General features: G+C 39.9%; 1 protein-coding gene across 6 annotated transcripts in view; it reads right to left on the reverse strand.

Moving 5' to 3' along the window:
• Window positions 1-5192: 5192 nt before the first annotated feature.
• LOC105381563 (homeobox protein homothorax) overlaps window positions 5193-16297 on the reverse strand; it is a 200644-nt gene continuing 189539 nt past the window's right edge. For 3 of the 6 annotated variants that reach the window (XM_038107214.2, XM_048630193.1, XM_038107213.2), the window contains exons 12-14: window positions 9631-9689; window positions 6162-6336; window positions 5193-5840 (exon numbers count right to left, since the gene is read on the reverse strand). In XM_038107214.2, coding sequence (XP_037963142.1) covers window positions 6179-6336; window positions 9631-9689 — 217 coding nt within the window. In that variant the 3' untranslated portion in view covers window positions 5193-5840; window positions 6162-6178. Of the gene's footprint in view, window positions 5841-6161; window positions 6352-9630; window positions 9690-16297 lie in introns of all 6 variants that reach the window. The other 3 variants (XM_038107212.2, XM_048630192.1, XM_038107211.2) reach the window with 1 other exon arrangement.

Below are 16297 nucleotides of genomic sequence, written 5' to 3' on the forward strand. Positions count from 1 at the left end.
CTGTCACGCAGATTTTCATACAATCACACTCACGGGCAATGAAATAGTTCCACTCACAAAATGCCGACACGAAACGACCCCAATTTTTTCAAACGTTTCATTTAAAATTCGAACGTAATACTACCGTTTTTACTTGGTAATATCATGATGCTTTGTTTAATGTACTTCAATGTTGCAGAAGCAGCCATTAAGCTAGACTTTTCTGCTTAGGCGTAATTTAGTGCTTTTTTCAGTGGAACCTTTTCATAACAGTTATATGTCTATGTTATATATTTTGACGTTTTTATTGAAATTTAGTATGTATTAATTTGTTTGCACACCGTACTGTGCGGACTAGCTGTTTGTTTCCGCGTAAAACTTTAATTAACCAATAAACTTGTCTGCGAGGACCGTCTTAAATTGTGAACGAACGAAAATTGCACCGCACCGGAGCCTAACGCCAACTTTAATACGATCTTCTCTAAACTCCGTGATTATAATAATATACAGGGTGTTGCAAAAAGGTATACTAAGCCGAAACCTTCATGTGCAGCATGGTATATCGAAGCCCGAAAATGAAATCAGAATTTCAAAATTCGCGAAAAAAGAACTCATTCTCCATAGTAAAAAGTCACGTGACCAACTAAATTTCTATATCTATTCGCGAATTTTTAAATTCTGATTTCAGTTTCGTGCTTAGATATACCTACCATGCTGCACATGTAGGTTTCGGCTTAGTATACTCTTTTTGCAACACCCTGTATACTCTTTGACTCTGTGATCTTCTGTTAGGGCTTAAAGACACCACTATGATTAAAGTTTTAGCGTATTTACGGGCCTAGGCCTATGTGTTTATAACACCTTTGATAGGTTCGTGCGGGCAGGTAAGCAGAGTTTTCAATTTGCAATTTATAAACGCTATTCAGTCTATAATAATTATAGTAAGAACATTAAATTGTATATAATGGTTTAATGAGTTGGTTTGGATCCTTGGTTTTCCTCTTGTAGCTGTTGGGCGATGCAAAACTTTTATCACGGCTTGATGTGCGCGTCTTGTGCACCGTGCTAGCCCTTCAGGTTCGTGGCTATTTTTATAAAATTTAATGTCCTTTATTTACCTTTTGATCATAATTTTATTATTCGACTGTCGTTCATTCATCACTTGCTACGAGCTACGCGGCTACGAGCTACGGCTACGGTGCTACGAATCGCTACGCACTCGCTATTTCTGCTATTATCCTAGTCATATTTTTTAATTAACTATCATTCTTAGAACAATTATTTATTCCAAAAATATTCTAAACATTAGTTGCAGCTTGAGCCCTTTATGATTGATAATTATTCTGAGTGTGAGCTATTTCCACGATTGCTTAGGAAAGTTCTAACACCATACCGCGTACCCTCTTAGTACCGTTTCGTGTAATCTCTCAGTACCGTTGTCAATAGGTATTAGACGACCGAATGGTATAGTATTTTATGATCCTAACTGCTATGCCGAAGGTCCCGGGTTTTTCCCCGGCCGGGGCAGATATTTAAAGACATATATTTGTATACATATTTGTGTAGATATATCAGCTCGCCGACAACCATATTATAGGCTCTGCCTAGCTCTTGGGGTAGGATGGCCGTGTGTGAGATGCCACCATCAGAACTTCAGATCTGTTCTAACTACTTACTGCTGGTTCATATAAGTGTATCTATAGATGACTGGCAGACTTCTTAGGGTATGGGCGACAAACACTAGAGCTGGACTAGGATTTGACATGTTTGTAAAATATACTATGTATAATATACTTCGGGTTGACTGGCAGAAAATGCTTTTAGCGTTAAGTCCACCCTTTGTACTTTTATTTGTAATATCTGTACAATAAAGAGTTAAATAAAATAAAATAAATAAAATATAACCCCTAACCAGACCCATAGGCCCCTTAGCCCCTTAGCCCCCATAGATATCTGGTATCTCCCTCCCGGTAAGATCATTAGGTTTATAAAAGACCTGGGCCTGGAGAGTGAGATTTGACTCGGCAAGGGGAGTCACAATTGATCTTTTAGGTCGCAGTGGCGAATGGGCACTGGTTGCCCCCCGTTTTCTATAACTATATACCTACTTACCCCTAACCACAAGGCCAAAGAACTAAAACGAAATCTTCAATTTTATTTTATCGTCTCAATCCATTCGATTTTCAAAGTGCGTCATAAGTTTTTCATAAACCGTAAGTAATACAAACTTGTTTACACTGCCCAAGAAGGTTTTATCCAAAGAGGAATAAATTCAAAAAGTTCCCGCAAACACTTCGGCAACTACGCGGGAAAATATCACCTCCTTTTTACTTATTGCGTGCGCTCTTCTTAAATTATTCTGGGTCTATTTCTACTGAATGTTGGTAAACCTGATACTTTATTCAGTTTTTTTAAATATTGGAAAAAGTTTTAAGCTCGTTTTATGATGAATTGCCACAAAATAACGGGGTCCATCCACGACTGTCAACTGGCGTCCAGCATGCAGGGTAGTGTTGCCAGTTTAGTCACTGTTCACACTTTTGCATTATTCCACTGTAATATCTGTAACCTCTAAAGGTTAGGTTTGGAACAACCATTATTGTACAGTAATGTATCCTACAAGTTAGACGGACAATTAATTTAGTGGACTTCATTAGTTTCGTCTTGAAAATGAAACAAAGCATATTTTTTTATAGTTTTAATATTTTTTACACAATTCTTGCATTCATAATGCCGACAGTTCCTTGGGTGTTTTCTCAGGGCTATTGTAGTTGATCTAACGTATTCAAACCTGCCATTACATCGAGATATATGTACTGGATAAAGTGTACAATACAAATATATAGTTAATTTCCGTACCAATCGAATAATTGATAATTTTGACTGCTTTGCTCACTGAGAATCGGATCTTCACTATATGTACACATCGCGTCTCACCTTCAAATCAATATATGTATAATAAATATACATACAAATGTAAAGAGAAAAAGAAAATAGAATTCTCAATTAATACATTAATATACCTAACAACTACTATTTAAGATTTTCCTTCTTAATAAAATATTTTACACGCAAATAATATAACAATAATAATAATAAAGGGTAAAATATCAACAAAGTTTGCAGCTGCGTTTTACATGTGATTTTTTTTTCATCATTTTAATACTGAAAAATTATACGGCTTTATACAAAGAAATAGGGCATGATTCATGAAATATTTACACAAACAAAATACTATTATTAATATTAGCTGCGATGTATGAAAATGCTATTAACACAAGACAATATGGCGATATTACACTAGATTTAAGATCGAAGTAAGAAATATTTACAAAATGGACATCAGAAAATAACGGCGTAACTCAGATTTTCACAAAAAAATACGCAAGTGAAGATTTTGTTCTGTGAACAGGTGAATTATTCTAACAATACAAAATTGATTAGTAGAATGAAGATTTGAGATTTTTCAAAACTTTTGTGATGTCCATTTTAAAACGATATAGGTACTTCGATAAATTGGTAAAGCTTTCCGGTTAACTAAGTCCTACACGTTGTTCCGTTAGCTTATAGACCGATTTGTCAATATTTTTTTTAATATAAGTTATTTTATTCCGTTCGTATACATGTCATAAGGCTGTAATGCGCCGCATTACTTAAATTTTTATGTACTTTGTTACATTCATTCAACGTTTTCCAATCTCTGATCTGTATTTTGTTGCGTACTGTGGTTCCGTGAATATTTTTATATTTTTAACAAGTTGCAACTTCTAGTCTATTAACAGTAAGTTTCTAACTATGTATATCGTATAACGTGTTATTTTTCTGCGTATACTTTTTAAGTTTCTGGGTTTACCTTTGATTGCAAGCGAACAGTTTAAAAGGTTGTAAAGAAAGTTTTTTTATTATCTATTGAACTTTGAAATTTTCGAACCGGATATTTGAGACGGAATACTGGTCGCTTGCAGCCAAAAAACAATTTAAAACCAATATCTACTTCAAGAAGTACATAAGTAGAATTGAACTGAACTTATATTCCATAACTCTACATCAATTTAATCGTTAGTAAAACTCATATTTCAATTCAAGATTCACGGAACATAATAATGAAAATAATAATACACAATTAAATCTAGAAAAGCTCAGAGTTTCTCAGTCATTTTCGAATCTTAACTGTATTTTTTCATTCACAATTATGCACCGTTTCTAAATAATGTTACTTGTTTGAGGTTTCCTTACGACTGATCCAAATTCAGAAAATACATCATACAAAAAATCAGTGACTTTTCTTAACTTTGACCATTTGATTACATCCGAAGGTCTCCTAATGTCCGAAACAGTGAAACGATCCATGCTGTCGGATGGGCATGTAAAGCAGTCGGTCCTGCGCCTAGCTCTCTCCAGTCGTGTCGGTTAATCCGTCCCATTGGGCTATGAGAGTGATGGAACAGAGAGTGCTCCTGTGTACTGCGCACACACTTGGGCACTATAATCTACTCCTGCGTAGATGGCTGATCTCAAATGAGATTGGCCGCCGTGGTCGAAATTCGGCTAGGAGGACATTATTATTACATCCGAAGGAGTTCTTCTTACATTTGGATTAGTCTCAGGCGAACACTCTTACAAGATAATGATTATGTACTTGAACAAAATGATCCTGATAATAGTATGTAGTCGAAGGCTTTAAGGTAAGGTAAGGTAGATCTAAAATCTCTTTTCAACATTGTAAAATATAATATTTAATCGTCGTATACGTCGGTTACAAATTGTGCTTTAATCGGCTGAACACCAAGGCAACGTGAAATTATATTTAAATTTACAAATATCATTACAATAAGAATAATATATATTTTTTAAAGATATGTATTTTAATTTCTCCTGTAAAGAAATAGTTACAAAGCTACTTGTTTGTTAGTATACATTTTCAGCGTTTAAACTTCGAATAAAAATTGACATTTACCTAGAAGTACATCTTGAGCTTCGAGAGGTGGCGTGGGGAATAAATAATATTTATTGTGATTTGAGGCAACACTACAAAACAATTTTTACATAAAATTACACGGTTTATTCTGTGCAAGTTGTGAAAATTCATTTAACTGTACAAGTAACGAACATGTGAGGGTAACCCCGCATTTGATGGACAGCCTGGCAACACTGGCCAGCGCCGCCGTACAAAATGTGTTGCCGCCGATAAAAAATATAATTACATAATACACAACGCGTTACAAAAGTCCATTTCTAGTTCCGGCTTCGTCTGCTACCCTAGTACTTCCACAGATAGTTTACATTACATCTTACGACTTTTTTATTTATATTTATAATAATTACGTTAACAATACACAATTAGCTATAAATATTTATACGATTACTATCAAACCTTTTTATTGTTTAACCTTGCTCCAGACAACTGTAGGGCCTGCCCCACGGCGTGAGTGTGAGGGTTATCTGAAAGATTCGGCAACATCAACAGAATTACCACGGCTGCTAAAGACTACCACCGCCATGTCGTTGTTGCTTTATCCTTCAGATAAACTTTACATGGAAGCGGTGAAGCAGGCCCTTAGCATTTATAAATAGAGGCTGATTGTTCCGAGCATCGAATATATCTTACAGCTTAGTCCATGTTTCACTTCACTCATTTACAAGTTAATCCCTTTTAACATTAGAGTTGACTTTTATATCTTAATTTAGGAGATCGTATACTGTTTCAAATATTACAAAATGTATGCGTTTTTTATATATATACAATCGTCTCCTTTGTTCGTATCACGGTTGAACACGGTGTGTCTGTGTGTCTGCACATCACAGACGTCTCTACATGGTGCCGAGCGACCACTCGCATGCGATACTCTTTGCTTTATTATCTGTAAAAGAAGAAAAAAGTATTAGTTCCCGTTATTCGTAACATTTAATTAATTATCGTGACAGAATTATATTTGACTATGGCAACTCTGAAAGCGGTCGGCCATTTTGTGTGCCGAGTAACCGACAACACTTGCTGTAGAAGCTAGGAAAAATTGCAGTAAAACAATCGCAACTCAATATGTAAACGTTAACATGACTCCTTGCGCCATTGCATCTTTTTCTATTTTTTATTTGAATTTATCCATGCTACCAAAAAAAAGATTATTGCCAACATAACAAAAAACATTCCATTTTCAAACTCAAAAAACCTTGATACTCACATACACAACGTTCAGCATTAAAGATGGTGGCCGTAGTACTCCGCCGGCGGGTAGTGGTATCCCTGGTGGAAGGCGGGGTCGGCCGGGGGCCTGTGCATCATCTGCTGGCCGTCCATCATGTAGCCCATGGTGGCTTCGGGGCTGTAGGCGCCGCTGGGGCCCGCGTGGGGGAACACTGCCGGGTAGAACACTGGGGGTTAATCAAGCTGCCTGACTCAGGTTGCGGGGGGTTAAATGGGAGATGTTGTGAGCCTAAAATTAGGGGTCTTGGCGTGGGAGATGTGTTGAGGGTTGTGGAGGGAGATCCGTAGTGGTGTTTAATGATTCATAGTTAATGGTGAATATGGTGATAATGAGTTACGGAGGACTGTTACTAGGGATAGCAATCCAGCGGCGTTTTCAATCCAGCTGGATTCTTGCTTAATGGATTTTAAACACCTAATATTTTAATTATTTAGATTTCAAGACAATTTTCAAAACATAGTTACGTATTAAGTATATACAGTGAGGTTATAGTTTAAATATTTTTTAAGTAACCTTAGTAATATATTTCCAGTGGCTTTCGTAGAGAAAGTTTTTGTGTTCTAGCTGAGATACATAAAAGCCATGTTAATCCATGCTTTGATAGCTGATTTCAGCGAATAACTCAATACCGATTTTTCCTTAACAAAAGATCTAGGCCCGTCGGGAAACCGAGGAACGGTAAATCACGGCCGCCAAACAATACCCTTAGAATTCGAACGCACCAATAAAAAGCTCCAGTTCAATTGTTTATTTCTCTCAGCAATGCGCTCAATTTTACCACAAAACTGTTATGACTTCCGAACGCAATATTTCTATTTGGATTATCAATCGAAAGGTAATGTTTAGTAGTTGCAAGACTGCTACCAGTCGGTGGCGCTAGTGTCTTCGCGGGGTGGTTCGTTTTGTTCTGTTTCGTGCAAGTTTTCTTTTCCCGTCGTGTTTTTTTGCTGGTCGATGTCTAATGGGGTTCGGCCATTATGGGAGCCGATTTCCGTTCGCTGGCGGGGGTTTTATGGTGACACGGTCCATTGGCTCACGAGAGAACTGCGACAAACAGAGGGATCAATCCGCGGGGTCGAGTTGGAATACGCTATTTGCGATTTGCAAGCCAGTTTCCGATCACTGTATTTTTTTGTGATGAAAATTATGAGCTAATGAAAACTGAATAAAATATTATTAACTGCGAGGATTTTGTTATTGCATTATTTTTTAAGTTCAAAAGGTTTTGAAAAACTGTATTATAAAGTTTATAGCTAGAATTACATTCAACAGATCAAACTATATAATTAAATTTGATTCATTTGTTTTCGTATCACATTAGAAAAACGATCCGTTTCTGTCATTAAAATATACTTTTCGCAAGTATTTCCCATTTGATGCTTGCAAAATAAAACTCTCCAACTCAAACTGGGGTCAGTGGAGCGTGAATCCTGCACCAGGACAACAGCAAGACTCAGGAAGTAATAACGGGGCTCCTGGTACGGCGCCCGGGAGAGCCCCTAACTACCAGGAAACTATGATTTAGTGAGGGACAACTTTCAGGAGGCGCCTTGTAATCTATATTGTGCGCCGCATTGACGTGATCCCGTCAATTACGATTGTAATGCGAGTTTACGGACGTCTTTAGCGATAACATCTAAGTGTAATGTTTATAGATACTCGTAGTAAGTCATGCAAAACTTGGACCCGGCTAACCTACTTAACATTTTGGACGGTGGCGCCCAAAACGGGGATGACCATTTTGTCTGCAGAATTAATTTGTAATGTAACGATGCAATTCACTAAAGTAGTGGAACATCAGAATTCCGGCGGCGTTGGCACACTTGAGGCAGCGAGTCGACAACATAAAACAGCGGCGAATTCTAAATTTCCCCCGAGCAGCCAGCGCGGCGGACGCCACGCCAACTCCGCACACGACGGAAAATGGAAAAACCAGAGGGTGGAAGGATAGATGGAAAATTGTTTTGGCAATGGACTAAAGAAAATGGCCACCGCATTTCCTGTGGTCAAGCCAAAAAGCGCTTTTCCAATCGCTATATTAGTTTCCTTCTGCGTTTACGTATTCGCCGCGCGTGCGATCCCCCCACTTCGTGTGCCGCTACTTTTTCTTGGACGACTCAATCGCGCCGGCCACTGTTTTTTGTCCCAATTTATTTGACGTTTAACGTCAACACGTGCCAGTTTTAAAAATCGAACGTATAGAGCCATGAATGTTTATTAATGGATGGACATATCTGCGTTTGTCACGGCGATGGCGGTCGCTGGTCGCACGGCGTCGCGCGCTGCTAATGAATTTATTATAAGGGTATAAATTGGTCTCTGATGCGACGCCATTATAGCGGCAGACTGTAAATTACGGTTCGCTTCGGCTTTCGGCCATAGTGCGCTATTTCCGCTCGATCATTTATTGAGCTCTTTGCGAGGATTAAATCGTGTCATACACTCCGCTCCGGTGATAAAAGGTTTTATGTGTCGTAACTCCATCATCGTGAGGGTTTCAAAGATAGTTTCGCATTTCTGGACGAGCTCGTGAGCTTTTTAAATAGAGCGTGTATTTTAGATGACAGTGTCTTCTTGCGAGCGTGGACACTTTCCAGTGCACGAAACAGATATAAATAACATCAATCAGAAAATGTTTCAGAGCTTAAGGTAATCTGCAGTCCATGGTATTCGTAACATCGGGGAGAGAATATCGTAGATAGATATCACTCACGAAATTACAGACAGACAAAAAGGGAAAGATGTAGTGGAGTAGTTGGTAGGTCCGGGGCGGCGGCGGCGGCGGCGGGGGCCGTGATGGATCGCCCGGGACGGGTCAACGAATTCGAACATTATTCTTTTTTACCCTTCTTGCGTTCCCGCCGTTCGCACAAGTAAGCCCTTTTTCTGCGACGTCCTTTTTTCTCTCCCTGCCCCGGAATTTTTGCGCGGGAAACGTTTTATGGACTTGTGTGCTACAATTACAAAGTAAAAATAGATCGCGTATTTCTCTAAATGGATCAGGTTCGACGTCAGCTTTTACCGAATTGGTCGAGTGAATTTTATGTCGTGTATAATTTATGGTTTAGTTTAAAAAGTGGCCGTATAAATTTGTCTCTATCGTCATTATTCAGGAGCGCAGCTGGCCGGATGGTACTAGGAGCACATAACTCGCTGAAAGGCTGGCCGACGTTAAAAGCGGGAGAAAGACGAGGTCTCTCGGGACGCTCGTTACTGGCTGCGGCATGCGACCACCTGCATACTGGATGAAGCCGGACCGGCCGCAGAGCGGTCAGAAAACTCAATTTCCGACTTCAAAGCGGTAAGACAAATTTACGTTTCGAATTTCAGCCGCCTAAAGGGTGTGCGAGCGTGGACCGGCCCCGCATTCCAAATGCGGAACCCAATTTCGAAATGTCATTGTCGTTTTCATTTACAAATTACAGATGTAAAAGAAAAATGTTACCTGCTCTATTTGACTGGTCTATCATTGGCTGCACTATCCTACGTCTCGCGTTGATGAACCTGAAACAACAAAAAATACATCCTTAGTAATGTAAGCAAAAATATTCAGGAGGAGGAAAAAACAACAATTAATAATTGAGAGCACATGGGACTCATAAGTGTACAGCAAGACGGTTTATATTTGAAGCAATTACTCGAGCAATATGTTACACGTCTGTTGAATAAGTAATAACTGTAGCGAGCGCTGGGGCCCTGGTAGCGGCGCCGAGAATGCATTTCCAAATTAACTGTCAGATAAATTTTGCACGATTTCGTGATATTCTCGGATTGTTTCGCGATTCGATTAGTTTTTGTGCAGTAATTGTTTGGATAATTTCGACGTTTTTCGGGTTGAGCTAATTAAAAATTGTTTATGACATGTGCAGAGTTACGAGCCGGAGTGGAGGCAATCGTGTGGGTAATAGAATAACAGCACATGTTTGTAAACTAGTCGCAGAGTTGATTGGCTTTCCCAATACTGGTTCTGTGACGGCTTCCTGGGATAAATATTCCGTCACATATTTTACTGAGCTTCAGAGCTCTAATGCAGCAATAAAGTAGCAATTTGGAGTCAACAGTCGTCGCCCGTAGTCTGAGGAGGCCGGGCTACAATAATAACTGTTAACCCTTTGAACGGACTGTAGTAATTACTCGAACAGGGCGTCCGATGTGTCTAATGTAATGTTAATATCGAGATTAGTTCATTAACTCGTCATCCGGAGGGTTGAGGCACCGGGGACCCCGTTTAGCCGACTCCGCGGGGGAAAAAGGGGTAAATTTTACGACGTTGTAAAGAGATTCCGTTAAATTGTCTTCTGTATTAATTTGCGAGAGAGCTCTTTGTGACGCGGTAGTTATGCGGTGTTTTCTGTAATTTCGGAGATGATTGTCGAGTTTTATGGCCGATTCACTTTTATGCGTCACTGCGAAATAATTTGGAAAGAGTGTTCACGGATGGGCTTTTTAGTGCCCTTTTTACACGGTACACCGGTCAGGTTGCGCTTGTGAATACTGAACAAAAGTAAACGCTACAAGCTAATGCAATAATTCTAAACAAACGCACCGAAAGTCCCGATTGTTATTATGAATATAATTCCTGCCGGCATGAATGCGCGTCCCCTGATAACAGGCGCTCGTAAATCATAACATGCTCTAATCTGGATTTGTTAATATTGTCGCAGGGAAGGGTTGACACAAAGCCGCCGTCAAATGGTCACCGAAAACATGACTGCACATGCACACTGATATATCACTTCTCTATGCAAATGCGACTAATTGTAATAACATTTAAGTGTCAAATTATAATGGCGCATCTGTATTCTTAGCGCGCCGTATGCGACTTAATGGATGCGGGGGGATAAAGGACAAATTCGTTACGATAATAGTATGGAGACTACTCGAGGCCGGTGCCAATATCTATTATTATCATTGTGTGATTTTCCTGCGTTCCCTAAAACAGGAAAAGTTAAAAAGGCCATTTGGCCGCCGCGACACGTCCGCGGGCGATCCCCACCGGCGGGGCAATCTTAGCGGCCCCGGCGAGAATACGTAATGTCACTTCCCGAACGGAGATTAGAATGAGTATAAAATTTAATTTCGTCCCGAAGTTTTTGGATTTTAATTACCTGAGTACAAATTAAATAACGAGGGTTGCGCCGGCATTCCTGAACGGGTGATATTAGGAATTCTTAGCTCAGTCGAAAAGTTGGGCGTTAATTGTGAAATTATTTATTGGGAAACCTGGCTGTGATGGGGGTAATTGGGAGAAATGATTCAAGGGGATATATTCTCGCACAAACAATTACCACAACAAACCGCAAGTTGCTCATAAATAGTGTCATTACTGTCCCAATTTACAATGAGATATTAGACAGTGTTTATGTATGATAGTTTAAGTCTGAGTAGCGTTTTAAAAGACAAATGCCTGTTTCCCACCTGTAATTTTTGTCCCATGACCCGTCCATTCGCAAGAGCTAGGTACCTTTACCCGGGAGCCTCCAATCAATACCGCACCCCTGAAGACTCCGGATTCCCGGGGCAGGTGGGCCGACGCTGCTTGAAGCAATAAATTCCGTTTTTCCCTAATTAAGGTTTAATTCCGACTATCGCGGGCACAGGCGAGAGCTCTGAAATTCTATTTGTTTTGCGCCAACATTTTAAAACAGAATTTCAAGGGGTAAATTATTGTAAAAGCTTTAATATATATAAGTTTTTTTAACAAAATACATAACGTTCAGTGCATAAAGAAAATTATCAAACTTTTACCTGAATAACACCAGGAGTTCATAGATTGCGAGAATCGAATATCAGTGGCAATTTATCAGTAGACGTACGCATCCCCACAGCCTATCTGTAAGGGAGAGTGACCGCGGGCTATCGGGGGGCCGGCTTTATGAAAACTAATGCCTTCATTTGACCGGTCCCCGTCCACCGGCGATAAGCTATGTCGTCCTGGTATGCCAGGATTACTAACAGGGATTTGGACGACGCAGACCCACTGATAAAACTCGGCCGGAACTTCGGAGCTTTGGACCTTCCCGGAGTTTGTTCAATTAATGTTTGGTTTGATATCGAAGCGGTTTAGGGTTGCACCCTTTGCGTAATTTAATACCGCAAATATATAAAAGAAAACGTAAAGGTGAAACCTAAAATATATTTTAGACTTACTGGAAAATTCCTAATAACACCGGTTTCAATACAAACAATAAGATTTTCCGAAGTCTTGAAGATTTGAAGATTTGCCGGCTAAAGCAACATGATCCCAACACCATGTCCAGTGTTTGCAGGGATCAGGGAATCGTCAAAAGGGTGAATAATTCGCTTGTTTCCCGACACAAAGCCGCAAAGCCACAACCGACTGATTCCGGAGACTGCGGATGAATAGTGACTTGATACTGCTATCTCTGTATGAGATCCTGGTGATTGATTACAAAGGAATAGCAATACAGATGTCGGTCAGATTGTGGTCGCTAGTCAATATAAGAAAAATATATGTAGGTAATAAAGGAACACTTCATTATCCTTATCATGATGTTGTCTATAATCAAATCCAACAACAACATCGCAAAATAAAGCGCGATTAGGTCACGTACATATTCTTCTAATTCCCAGGGCCTTAAGCTTCGGCCTCAATAAGTCCGGGACACTATAAATATGACCCGTAGAAATCCAGCGGTGTCCACACCGCATAGAAACGGCCCTAAAATAGGCAATTGTAGGTGCTGCCCAGTAAATAATAACCAGGAGATCAAGAGTTAGGGAGGCCATGCCTTATTGTCCGGCTGGTGTTGGCGGATGATTGGATGTTGTTTCTTGATGCCGTTTTATCGACGTCCGAAAATAACAAGGGGAAAACTGAGCACAAATATGAAAACGAAAAGATATTAAAGATAATAAGGCTGTATCGTATTATATTTATCTATATCTTATATACTAGAAAGGGACGAAAGTTCTATACATAAATCAGTTGCTCGACAATTAATCTTTCAAAAGATCGGTGCGCAAAATTCGCAGCAATAAATTACGCGTGGACGAAAATGCTTCATTTTAAGGAAAGTGGCTCCTTAGTCCGCTGCTGCCCTGGTGGCCGGTGGTTCTAATTACTGTACGCAATATATCGCCGGTTCGACCCCCGGCCTGGGCTCGTCACGTCAAATGCCAGGCAGGCGAGTGCCATGGACAAAGCGATTTCCTTGTAGTTTAAGTATAAAATCTTTATATTCAGACGTAATTCCCTAAATTTGTTTGCCCGCTTTTAGCGCAGGTTTCTGCCTTTGGGCAAGTATACTAAACAACGAAGCTCCAATTAGCTCAAGGCTTCAGATTGCTTCCGCTCCCGCTCCCAGCCAGTGTCCCTGCCCTCCGCGCCGACACATGTCGCCAGCGTTAATAGTGAGGGTAGAAAATAGAGATTTTGACGACTGCTCCTCATTTGGAGGGGATTGCGCTATTACCGACCAGCAATCAATCAAGACCGGGAGCTGGGAAACCTACGGGGATTGTAAGCAAATGTAATTGGATAGTGCAAAGTCTACTGCCACTGTTTGCAGACATCTAGGAAGTGATGCTCATTTTAAGAGATTGCGTTTTATATAAACTGTAATTTATATTAAAGAGAATCCAACGGACAGAACACCGAGAAATAATTAGTAATTCAGTACGCAATTAGAATACTTATCTAGTTTTCATTTGAAATTGTTTCAGTCCTGAAATCCTGCAACACTTCCTTGACAATTTCGGGAGCGCGATCGTATTTTTCGTCCGGAATGCCGCCCGAAAATTAATTAACACCAGCAGTTTAGTGTCTCAAAAGTAATTACAGATACTAGGGTAGCATAAATCGGCAGTAAATATTTCGCGCCATCTGGTGTCAAAACACGTTATTGATACATGGGGTCGTAGGGTCGAAGGAATGGGCGACCCTGGCAGCATGTTGCCGTGATTGCCACTTGACAGGGGCGGTAAGGTGTTGCCAGATTATCACGATTTTTGGCATTGCAATTTTGTAGGGTCAGTCGCATGCGACGCTGTATTATGTACCGATAAAGGGTTAAATCGGCGCGTTGCGTTTCGAAAACATCTCTATTTTAAGCTACCAATGAACAATAATGTATTCTCATAAGTGATTTGTCTAATAAGAGCCAAAAATTGGATCAAGCAAAAATTACTACCTAATAAACAGTCGCAAAATCGCGTTGCTTATAACTCCAACCGCCATAAACTCTGAGAAAAGGGTTGAAGGTGTGAAGTTAGTATTGTAGCAGAAATTTATGGACAGTGGCAATTGTTTGCTATCCCTGACCGCACCTGACAGCAAGGCTTGTTTGGAAACCGGCGCGCTTCGGATCAGGGGTAAAAAACATTTGGTGACCAAAGTTACCAAGTTTGGGTTTGATTTATAATGACTGCGGCAAAGACAGTTTTTGCATCCCATAGATAAAGATATTCTAAAGTAAGTTAGATCATGCTTGCCTACCTCTACTTCAGTAAATAATTATCTTATTATCTTTAATGGTAGGTAGAGCTTTATCTTGAGTCGATGGATATTTTTCATTTCGGTGGACTTTTCATGAGGTGCAGTAAATCGGAAGCATTTTTTTAATAAGTTCTGTCAAGTCCTAAGATTCCTTATTAAACAGTATGTAGAGTGTGTAGGCCCTCTTTGATTGTATTTATACATATAATTTCCCGGTAGGCTAATACCTACATACCTATAAGATATGTTACAGATTTTTATTTATGAATGATAAAGCCAATAATTCCAAGCCATATGTATGGAGCGCGAGCCACGCAGCGCAAGCTGTTAAGCAGCCGTCATCAGACCATCCATCATTGGAGAGAAATTAGTTCGCGTTTCCGCCGCACGCCGCGCCGGCGCTAGCGGCGCTCATTAGCGGTCGCGTATGACTGAAACTGTACGATAATTTGTTGCAGAGCTTCATCTGTTCGCCTCTAATGTTGCCGATTCACGATGAAAGGTAATTTAAAAATAGAACATGAAAATTGCGGTAAACTTTATACAGAGAATCGAGATACACGATAAAATCACCATTAATATAGCACATAACGATCTAAATAATAAATACGTATTTAAACATGTTTTACGTCTACGTATGGTCATCAAAATTGAAGCACGATTTAATAAGATCGTTAAAAATCGTTTCGGAACATCACTATAAATCTTGGACTCATTTGAAAAGCTAATTGCAACATGATTTACGCCGGCGACAGCCATCCTCGTGTGCTATCACTGCATCTCAACTCCAGCCGGGTGTAAAATGGTCATTAGCTTCACTTCAACTAGCGACAAACTAAATTTTTCATTTAAATAGGATGACATTTGTAATTACATTAATAGACAGCCTGTGTGTTTATAGGCTGCAAGACAGATGTTCCTTTGCCGCACCGGTTAGAAAAAATGCAATTAATAATATCGCAATGTTGGTATTAAAATGTTGCCACATTGATAAATTGTCCCCGTTCAGGTGGCGCGTAAGTAATGACACTATCAATACAATATCCATTAAAATAATGTTTCTCGAAGTGCCGGGCGGCATGGAGAGATATCGGATATGTACTGCAACGGGTCAAGAGCGTCTTCGATCAACAACTGTTTATCTAAAACATTCCAATGCGACATAATAAATTACGGATATCAGTGTTGCCAACCGAAATCCAAATTAATGTTTTGGCGCTCGTAATATGAAACTTTTCTATCGGTAGGTACATACAATGACGATTGCATGCGCAGTATAGTTCCACAACTCGTACACTAGAAAGGCAAATGCATAATCAAAACCCTTATCTCTGTCAAGAAAAAAAAGTTAAAACTCGTTTCAGACGTTCAGAAATTCAGATTGCGACACGGCGATTACGCTATGTACTAATTCGTGTGTGCTTACTTTACACGCGAGGACGCCATTAACAATGGAAAGGAGGTTTTAGAGAATAGAGAGATGTCTGTTTGAGTTAAAATTTCAGCTTTTGCCTTTCCATATTGGATTAAAAGTTTTAGTTTTTCGTTGGTCTCTGTCAGTGGCCGTCAGGTGGCGTAGCGGAGCGGGTATAAAATTCGGCGTCCCGTAGTCATTAATTTGACAAATGACCGCAGGGCGGCGGGTAGTGCCCCA

The sequence above is a fragment of the Plutella xylostella genome, chromosome 25, assembly GCF_932276165.1.
Source record: "Plutella xylostella chromosome 25, ilPluXylo3.1, whole genome shotgun sequence".
NCBI lineage: Eukaryota > Metazoa > Arthropoda > Insecta > Lepidoptera > Plutellidae > Plutella > Plutella xylostella.